This window comes from Lycium ferocissimum, chromosome 5, assembly GCF_029784015.1.
Source record: "Lycium ferocissimum isolate CSIRO_LF1 chromosome 5, AGI_CSIRO_Lferr_CH_V1, whole genome shotgun sequence".
In the NCBI taxonomy this organism is placed as follows: Eukaryota; Viridiplantae; Streptophyta; class Magnoliopsida; order Solanales; family Solanaceae; genus Lycium; species Lycium ferocissimum.
The window spans coordinates 18,314,440-18,325,152 of record NC_081346.1 but is presented as its reverse complement, the minus strand read 5'-3'; the positions used below and the strand labels follow the sequence as shown (position 1 = coordinate 18,325,152).

The window sequence follows — 10,713 nt, the reverse complement described above, 5'->3', positions numbered from 1 at the left end:
TGGATCAACGCAGAAAGAAGAAATTGAATCAAAATTAACCCGTCAAGAAGAACAAGCATATGAAGAGATAATCAACACTAACAACGATGATGGCATGGAACTTATGGACCGTGAAATTATTTTTCTTTGCAACATAAGCAATACGACACTTAAAAAATATACATAGATCCGTCTTTTTAGTGTGATAATTTATAATTAACTACTTAGATGACCTAGTTAAAACAAAACCTTAGAAGGTGGTTGTGTAGATTAGGTGATCTTATTGTAACTAGAGTTAATTAATAGAACCCTTTTTAGAAGTTCAGATTAAATTCTTTTGTATTTGAGACTTTGAATCAAGTTTTATGAAATTTAAAAGATCTATTTTGAATAAATAAACATAAAGTTCTTACTGAAATTATTTTTCTTTACATAACTAAAAAAAAACAATTCTTTATAAATTTTATAAAGAATTGAAATTATATTTAATATTATGTAATAAATTAAAAATAATAGCCCTTAGAAAAATACATTTAAAGACTTTAAAGTTATAAGTTATAAAAAATAAATAGTTCTTAAATGTTAAGTTTGAAGTTTTATATTAAATTTGTGTCTATTTAGTACTTTAAAATTAAATATTTAAATAAATTTAAAAAAGCCCCCGTCCCCCAGGTTCCCCCCTCACGCCCCCCCCCCCCCCAAAAAAATCCCCTATAATCCCGTCCCCCCAAAGTCCCGGTCCCCCTAAATTCCCCTTTAAAAAATCCCCCGTCCATCCTGTCCCCCCAGGTAGTCCCCTACCGTCCCCGTCCCCACCCTTACTTCATACAAACAAAATAGTCCTTATTCTATTTATCCAGCAGTCCTCTTTCCTTCCAGAATCTTTCATTCTTTGGGTCAAGTTGGTGTGGTAGGACTTAGGAAAGATCAAAACGTACAATTTTAATTTTTAGAGTAGGCTTTTCTTTTCATGTGGGAGAAATTACTATTCTGATTTTCTGAGAAACGTCTTGCCTACTCATTAATTTCCTTTACATAATTTAACTCCATTGAATTATTTTTGATATTTTTATTATTGTTTTTAGGATAACAATTTTTCCGATTTTAATATCAAGATATGGCGAAACAATGAACCAAATTGTCCAAAATGTTCGTCAGTGGGATCTGTTTTTCCTCGTTCAATTGCATCACAAGAACAATTTCTAATTGAGCAAATTCATCATGTTCTAGAATGCACATTAGAAGATGCATATGTCAATCCCGTTGATTGCTTGAAGATTCCCATAAATGATGCTACCCACTACCAATCATTAAAATTCACAGTTCAAAATTATAATCACATTAATTTCTTTATTATTTTTTGTTATGATATTTTCTTATCAATTCTCAAGTTGATTTATTTAACTGATTTTCGCAATTGCTGTCTTGACAAAATCCACATTTTTTGGGAAACAGAACTTGTATTTACATATAACATTGTTTGGCCTTGGTGATGGTTATGGCTTCAAGGAGATGAAGCAGTCACTTCACCTAATCAAGAAATATGAAATTACCAGCAGGCACATATGAATGGCTAAATGCCTTTTCCCACTGCCTGTGATTAATATTTGAGGAGTAAATTCTCTTTATACTTTCATTGTATTGGTATTTAGGTGTCAGTCATTTTTCATGGTGAGCAATTGAGGGACTACGGAGATATAAATTTGATCTACCCGTAAGTTTCAATACTACCAAAAAGTCATTAAACAATGTTTCCGACGGTCAAAGAGATGGCTTTAGAAATCCATCGCAGACATATATATGTTTGAGATGAGCAAAACCACATTAGCATGTGTTTTGCCAATCTACAATAGGAAAAGACCCAAACTTATGATGGAAAATTCTGCAAATATAGAAGTGAAGGGAATAGTCAAAGGGGGACATCTTCTTTCCAAAAGAATAAAGTAGGTCCGTAAGCAAGACATTAACAAAGGGACAAAAGGAATTTATATTCTTCTATTTGTACAATATTTTGTAATGTATTATAGTGCTATTTATATATAAAAATGATTTAATTTAACTGCTACTTATAAAAATTGAATGGTCCTAAACTTAAATGTTTGAGTATTCTCTTTTCTTCTTCGAATTACATGTTCGGTCAAATAATGCAAAACAAATTGAGACTTATATTTCTCTTGGTCTAAACCCGACCTACTTTGACCCTTGATATCTTCATAATCAAGGGACTACGGTATAGCCTTCTTATTTAACAAGGCTGGTCTTTTTCTTAATTCTCGTGGAAGGTCACATTACGTCCAGGACCTGATACTTGTTTTGTGGAAAATTACAGCCATCAAGATACAAAAACAATGAAGTTCACATTCAGGCCAGCTAAGAAGTTGATAAGCTGAATAATCATCCAGCTATATAGAACAAAGCATATTGACTAAATATTAGACGACGACAAGATGAATCGTGTACATTCAGACACAGAATCACAAACCAATGGGGTAGCAGAATATCGAGGAACTCATAGGATCAATGTCACCGTTAGAACATCAGTCAATATGGGTACTCGAGGCATTGCCTAGAGAAACATAATATATCAAACTTAAATTACATCACCATAAGCACTCACAAAACAGCCAACAGTACAAGCATAGGAACAAGTATCCTGTTGGTGAGGGATGCCAAACTGTAACACGAATAAACTAAAAGAAAATTCCAGGAGGTACTCGATGGTAGCTATATCTACGTATGTATTTAGATATATAAGATCAGATGAGGAATGCAAAGTGATTTCTCACTGCCCCGGCGAGCGAGGAGCACGTGGTCGGACAGGAGTCTTTGATGGGCTTACTCTGCAGTATGGAAAAAGTTTTTAAGATTAATGGAAATGTCAATAAAATAGAGAAGAAGCATCAGCAGGAAGTTTACTGGAATCAGAGAGCAACCTTATAGGGAGTGATCCCAGTATAGCACCACTGCAGTTCAGTGCAGCAATGGCACTCTCAGCCTGCAATAATTAGAGAATTCATCATCAAACTAAATTAAACAGCATAGCCATGGAACGCTACGTGCTAAATTTAGGAAAACAAAAATAACAATCGGCACAATGGAGGAATTCAAAATTTTATGAAGACAACAGAGAATAGGTCAAGACAAAGATTAAGTCTAACACCAACAAAGTTTGTTATTGTCTGGAAGTGTCCTCCTTGAAAAAAATTCACCTACAACCAATCAGAAGGAGGAGGCCAACAGAAGTGTGGCATTCTCCTATCCAAAAACAGAAAGGGCAACACTATAGAAATCTCCTATTTGACTTACAGCACTGGCAAAAAATATGAATCAGCAGGGGTAGTAGCGAAATAGAAGCAGTGCATGAAGGAGAACTGATGCAAATTGCAACCGAAACCTAGAGAGAGTGCTGTGAGGAAGTTCAATTCTAGAACCTCCACCAAAGACACTAATAGAAGCTTTTTATGTTTTCCTATATCCATACTCAACGAATGTTGTGGATGAAGAGATAGCATGCTAGTCGAAAGCAACTGAAGAACAGAAAAAATTTCAGATATCCTGATGCAAGTATATTGAAGTTACGTTGTCATGGGAACCAGATTTCACGACGGTACTAAAGTAGTACGTAGTACTTTTCTCCAATGTGAAGATTGCTTGGATGGTAAAGCTGATCTAGTTATTACAATAGTATCTTCCCATAGCAGTATCAAGAGTATAAAGCACTTCTCTTCCAGCTTCATTTAAGTGATCAAGAAGTACAGAATCCACATAGTAAAAGCAGTAAGGGTTCCTATCAAAGCAACAGCCACAAACGTATATATATCCATGAAAGAGCCACAAATGTATATATATCCATGAAAGCAACAGCTCAAACGTTGCTCACTTGGAGATGCAGAACAGACCGAGCTGGACAGCCCCAAAAACACCGAGATTGCAAATTTATTTACCCGCATTATTGTGAATTGCTAATAATCTACTGGCATATACTCATTAGCTCCCAAATATACCACATGCATGTTGAACTGATCAATACGACAACACGGGAAACTTCTGTTTTCCGGCTGTCTAGGACCATTTCATAAGTGACTACTTTGCTTAGTATCGCCGGGTTTCTTCCATAAAGTAATCCAATTTTTATTTTTAAAACAAACATCCAGTTTAGCCAGATCTAGTGATTCTAAGACCTTCCATATGTATCCTCGATAACTAAAACATAGAAAGACAAGAAGATCCCATATTCATCCTAGTTAAGGAATAAAGGGATCCTTTGCTCACACATTAGTTACGCAAGAATTGTAATACAATGATTGTTATGTAGTGGATAATAATGTAAAGATTGTTATGTAGTGGATAATAATGTAAAGATTGTAGTCAATAACTTCTAAAAATATTATTATCCAGTCAGTACTATGTAAAAATTATTACTATATGGTAAATGATAGTACATAGGATTTACCTAACTTTAAAGGCATTCTGTAGATATTCTTATAGAGATATTGCTAATAAACTAATTTCTGTTCCACACTCTATCCCACATAAAATAATACATTGAATCCCTCCAAAGTTACGTCAGTAGTAGTAATGCTGAATTTAATACTTAAAATCAAACATTAAATCAATTATGATTTTTACACTAGAAACCAAACATTGTATTAGTTATGCAAGGATTACATTCGCAATGCAGAGCTTTATTTATTTTATACTTTATATGTACTAGTTATGCGGATTTTTGTATTGGGGTTGTTTTTTATGCGACTGACCAAAGGACCCCTCTCCTTCCAGCAACTCAATCTACACAACTAAATACCTCAAAGATTTACTGAACAGCGAGTGGGTACCATATCCTATATTTGTCATGCACTCAACTACTCTGACAACAAAGCATCCAATAAAAAGCATGCACATTAGCTATTGAAAAATAAACACAAGCACATTAATATTCACAGTTTGAACTGACCAGCAAATGATGGACCTTTCTTACAACGTTTCAACTATAGTAAACACTATCATAGGCCGATCCAGTTTGAAACTGGAGAAAGAGTTTCTTAGTTTCTGATTTCTATCATGGACGGAGAAGTGGGTTTGGGACTTTTTGAGGAAGGGATTTAATAAAAAAAAAAAAAAAGGGGGTGGAGGTGGGGGTAAAGAAAGAAAAAGCAAGAAAAATAATACAGTTTCTGATTTTTTTAAAACCCTGGAGCAATGCAAAGGACCACAAGAGGGGAAGATACACTTAGCTGGCAAAAGCATAGCAGTGGAATGCATACAGTCAGCTCAGCATATAATGCATACAGTCAGCTCAGCATATAAAGATTTAAACCAGGTCGATCCAAAATCAGTCTATGGCATTGGAAGCATATATGGAAAGTAGAGGTACAATATAAAGTGGATTGCTTACTTGGTTGGTAGCTAGAGAAGTTGTCCTTACTCAGGAAAACTTAAGGAAGAGGGGAATAAAAATTTGCTCATGTCATTTGTGTGGGCAAGATGTTGAGACAATCAACCACTTGTTTCAACATTGTAAAGTGACCAGCCAACTATGGGATTTGTTCATCGGCCTCAGGGGTTATTAGGTGGCAATGCTGGGAAGAACTTCGGAACTCTTGTCAAGTTGGAATGGGGGGAACTTTACCACTTGTCCGAACAACCATTTGGTGGACAATATGGAAGGAAAGGAACTCAAGACTCTTTTAAGATACAGTCTTATACAAATATCAAAATGAGTTGTATTCTCCTTTTTAGTTTTTGGTGTGAATTGTAATATATGAATGACCTTGATTCAATTTTAGAAGTTTTAGGTTCCTTCTAAGAAGAACCAGAACAAGGACTGCACTTCTAGTTTATTGATGTAACACCCATATTTTGGTTTCCAGCACAAGCAGATGATTATATTTATACATTGAAATATGGTACCTTCTTAAATAGAATCTGGTAGCTAAAGAAAAGGGGGAAAACTAAAGAAAGAAAAATCAACAAAAAGTAATAATATGGTATGCTCAAAAAAGCTGTACAACACACACACACACACACAAAAAAAAAAAAAAAAAAAGGTATGCTATAGCTAGGAATCAAACCAAGTCATTGAACCTAAGGGCAAACCTAAGGAGCCCCATCGAGCAGTGACCCCTTCTAACGTTTGTGTAATAGGTGCCTAGTAAAATATATATGCGTACTGGGAAACCCTGAATTACCCGTGGTGCACTTGCGGGAAACTCCTTGCCGAGGGCCTGTGCACCCCCGGGATTAGTCGGGGCTCAAAGAGACTCGGACACCCGGTGCTTAATCAAAAAAATATATATATATGCGTACTTCAGGAGACTTTTTTTGAGGTTAACAGGTGCCTTTAAGCCCCCCTCTCCCTATATGGTAGGTCCGCCTCTGAAGATTATTACCAGAGAGAAAGTAATGCTCCACATGGCTCATGTTATCTAGTTAAGAATATTAGGATTAGTTTCTGGTGACAAGGATAGATAACAACATAAGCTTTGACTGGCACTCCAGCAAGCAAGGGGAGAAAAATATTGAATCAAAATTCAGTTTATGTCAACATTATCTAAAATTCACATAAGTGGCCAAACTACTACCAAGAACTTACTTCGGCCACATGAAATTCAAGAAGGGACAAAACTGATGTTTTACCACTCACTCAAATCAGTAATCATGAAAATGTTAAACTCGGAGCATGGATAGTGAAAGACAACACGCATTCTGAATGGAGGTTCTACTAGTTTTTTTTTTTTTTTTTTTTTGAAAACTGGTAAGTTGGAGGTTCTACTAGTTCTTAAGACTAGAAAGAAGCAAAAGCCCAGAGCAGTATGATATATCAGACGGCAAAACCAAGAAAAGCTCATGAGAGTTACCATAACAAACTCGACAAAACCTATGCGAGTGGAATGATGATAGTCACCAAGCAACCTCAAGCGCCTCACCTGCGTTAGAGAAGAAAACTGCAAGAGTAAGGACCTTAACTAGGACAAGCAATTTCAGACAAGTCAGGTGAGAAGCTACAAACCTCTCCACAAAAGTATTCGAAAAAGAGCTTGACATCTGCTTGAGTAACCTATTTCATACAAATGGACAAGTCATAAAGCATTATTTCCATAGATGCTCTTCAACCATGTGAAACAGGGATTACAAACCCAAAATTACCTTTTTATCAATGTTTGTACAGTATATAGTTCTTGCACACATCTCCCGTTCATCTTCAGACTACATATCAGCGCCGAAGGTAAAAAAATTTAGTATTAGCAACACAGAGGTATCCCTTCATCGCCCTCTACAAAATTTTTGCAAAAAGGAAATACCAAAAATGTACATAATTTCTCACCCTCGGAAGAAATGTTGGATTAACTGGTGCAATTGCAGTTTTGGAGGGAAGAACTTTCACAGGGTAAAACCCTAGCATAGTTCCTGCAAGACTCAGAGCATTCCTTGCACCTTCTGCAGACCATACATGAGACAATGCCACGGTTAGCCACAAGAACTTTAACCAAAAATAAAAACTGTCAAACGAAAGATTATGGTTCAACATACCTTCATCAGTAAATTCAATAAAAGCAAAGCGGAGTACAGAATTGGGGTCTCCACATATGCGACAATCAACCACCTTCAGCACATCAAGGTTAGTCAGATTATGGCAACAAAAAGTGCTGTAAATGATGAATGCGGAAGCATGACCGAACGGGAAACATATTCACCTGCCCACAAGTAAGAAAGAGTGTAGCAAGTTGCTCTTCAGTCACCTACACAAAATAAGAACAATAAGTCCCCACGGAAAAAGAAAAAAAAATGATGGTACCCAATAAATAATGAACAAGTAGCCTGAGTACCCCTCTGTTTAGTACCTGATGATCAATGTCAGACACATAAACTGTTCTCCTTATAACCTCTTCTCGTTGGGCCATGCTTGTCCGAACATTCGTCCGCCTCCTACCAAGACCATTGCCATTTCTCTTCTGCCAGTGCATTTTAACCCGAATTGTTAGCCACGACTCAATGACAGTGATCCAGTACAAACAAGTTAACAAAGGGTGACGACATAGACTTGTCATTCCAGAAAACAGGGACAGAGAGAGACATCGAACCTTTCTCCTTTTTAGACCTCAATAACTATATACTCCTCCATATATGTTCTTGCCTGATACCATCTATGAAATTTCCTACTACATGTGATCGATTTCGATTTAACATACATACGGCAACCCATAAGAGGAACAAACAGTAAACTGAAGAACCTAACATTTGCATATGCACTGCTTTCCAGTAGCTACTAAGGGTGTGTTTGGTCAATTTTCCTGTGTTTGGTTGGCCAAAATATTTTAGGAAACATTTTCAAGAGGAAACAAGTTCCTCAAAAATGAGGAAAATGACTTCCTTATGGAAGTAGGGAAAACAAGTTCCATAGGTGATATTCCAAGTTCATTGTCTCCTCCTCACCCACCAACGGCCTCCACCCCCCCCCCCCCTTCACCATCTTACCCCTCGCCACCCCCGAACCCCAACTTCTCACCCTATTCTACCCCCCTAGTGTTTTTCTAGATTACATATACATGCTCTTGGGATAGTCCTTTTTTTACTAACTTACCAAAAGCTAAGTCAGAAACCCACTTGTTTTCCAAGAAAACATTTTCCATGGAAAATATTTTCCTTCATACCAAACACACCGTAAGTGAAAAACATGATATACTAGGAAAAAGAAGAAGTAAAGAGATAGATACCCTTCTGTTGAAATTTCCATCACCGAATCCAGCCTGCATTACATAATTGAAAGCATCAAACCCAAATTGTTCTCCACCAGGAGAGAATGGCACAACTCCATGATTGCTAGAGAGTGAAGGAGGCACAAACTCTTCAGCCATAGGGTTCAATTTGGTGAACATTTCCTCCAAATCCCTCATCTTAAACCCTTCCTCACTTCCATTTCTTCTCAAATCAACACCCTTCATTTCCTTAAAATTATGCTGATGACCCATCACTCCGTTGCCGTTGATGCTTTGCTTATGCTGTTGAAAAACATCCATTTGAATATTTTGATCAATGGGTGTCGTTGACCGTGGCAGACCATTTTGATTTGGCTGATGATCGACCACAGCAGAATTATTCTTTACACTGTCATCCGTCCGATTTAAGGAACCATTCTCATCCACGGCCATGATTGTGCCTTCACAGTACCCAAGACTGTTCCTTTTTTTGCTGCTTCTTCTTTAACCCCTTTTTTCCCAATTCGGGTCCTGTGAAAAAGCAAAACAGAAAAAAGATCAGTCCTGTCATTTCCCAATTTATCAACCTGTGTTTTTAATACTTATCACAGTTTCAGCCAATAGAATTTACAGGAGAAAAATAAATGGAAATGGATTATTTGTACCTGATGGTCTAAGCGGAGTCCATTAATTAATCAAAAGAACAAAACCCAAACTCAAAGATCGTGAGCCTGGGGGAAATTAAAGGAGAGCTAAAACAGGGTAAGACTTTTCTTTTTTCTTTGGAAAGATGTTAAGAGTATTATTTTACTGAGTCTGCAGAAAATAGAAGATATGACTCGAGAGATGAAGAGAAATGAAAATTAGATTAGGAACTATTGGGTATTTAGTTTATTTATTATTATAGAGAAAAAATGACAGCTTCTTTGGATGGTCCGTTTTGCCGTAACTCTGTTCCTTTTGGACTTTCTTTCAGTAGATAACAACAAAGATAAATACGCCATATTTCATTTTATATGTATTAATTTAATTAGATATGACATTTTAAGAAAATTATAACTTATAACTTGTAAGATTTGTTTTCTTGATAAAAGTGTGTATGATATATTAAAAAATGAATTTTAATTTTAAAAGTATTTATATATTGAAATTAACAAACTACTATTAAATATAAAAAATGATATTTTTAAAATAAATAAATAAGAAGATACATAAATTGAAGGGAAAGGGGTCAAAAATGACACTTTACTTTGGGAAAGGGCTAAAAATATCGTCATCACGGATTTGGGTAAAAAATACCCCACCCGTCATTAAAGTTTTCAAATATACCCCTATCTTAATGAAATTCCATTACACGCGTGAATGACACATAATCGATTTATTTTTAATAACCCGATTCAACTAAATAAAAAATTTATATGGATTACCCGCTCCTATTTCAGCAGTTTACGTGAATGACCTGACTGGGAAAATTATTACTGTTGTGGTGTGACGCTTGTTGTCATCAACACATCACAATTTCGGTCTACCTTCATCCTTTCACTTGTTGGTTGCACATTCTCCTATTGGCTGAAAACTAATTGGGTCTACCTTCATCCTTTCACTTGTTGGTTGCACATTCTCCTATTGGCTGAAAACTAATTGGTATATCTCAAGCCACCAGAGTGAAGCCATTAAAATTTGGAGGGGTAACTCATATGAGTTTTTTATTTAGTTGGGTCGGATTTAAATGGAGCGGATTTAAAAAATGAAATCGGATTATTTTTGAGGATTTGCGCATTTTTGTTAAAACAGAGGTATATTTGAATACTTTAATAATTGTAAGGGTATTTTTGACTCAAATTTATAACGGAAGATATTTCTAACCCTTTTTCTAAAATAGAGGGACATTTTTGACCCTTTTCTCTAAATTGAATGAGGGTGAGTAGTGAAAGAGCCCACACTTTCACAGTTCATAAATCATAACTACAGAGCAGATGTGTTTCATGGCTTACACATGACCTATCAATTGTCATCACTCATCTAACATTTTTAGGTG

At 36.0% G+C, this 10,713-nt stretch overlaps 1 protein-coding gene across 1 annotated transcript; it reads right to left on the bottom strand.

Annotated features, from left to right (window-relative positions):
* Positions 1 to 2,469: 2,469 nt before the first annotated feature.
* Positions 2,470 to 9,553, bottom strand: LOC132056334 (polyadenylate-binding protein-interacting protein 11-like). The gene is made up of 11 exons (XM_059448478.1): positions 9,341 to 9,553; positions 8,694 to 9,206; positions 7,821 to 7,931; positions 7,674 to 7,718; positions 7,510 to 7,582; positions 7,304 to 7,416; positions 7,126 to 7,185; positions 6,989 to 7,036; positions 6,837 to 6,905; positions 2,913 to 2,974; positions 2,470 to 2,819 (listed from the first exon to the last, which is right to left on the bottom strand). Exons 2-11 carry the CDS (start codon positions 9,126 to 9,128, stop codon positions 2,762 to 2,764), a joined length of 1,074 nt encoding a protein of 357 aa, XP_059304461.1. The 5' UTR covers positions 9,129 to 9,206; positions 9,341 to 9,553; the 3' UTR covers positions 2,470 to 2,761.
* Positions 9,554 to 10,713: the final 1,160 nt, after the last annotated feature.

Excerpts from the sequence above, each read along its gene's own strand:
- LOC132056334 (XM_059448478.1), bottom strand. The coding sequence starts at position 9,128 with ATGGCCGTGGATGAGAATGGTTCCTTAAATCGGACGGATGACAGTGTA. Across the intron at positions 7,932-8,693 it reads ATGGAAATTTCAACAGAAGG|AAGAGAAATGGCAATGGTCT; the intron begins GTATCTATCTCT and ends ATGCACTGGCAG. Across the intron at positions 7,186-7,303 it reads ATCCAACATTTCTTCCGAGG|TCTGAAGATGAACGGGAGAT; the intron begins GTGAGAAATTAT and ends GCTGATATGTAG.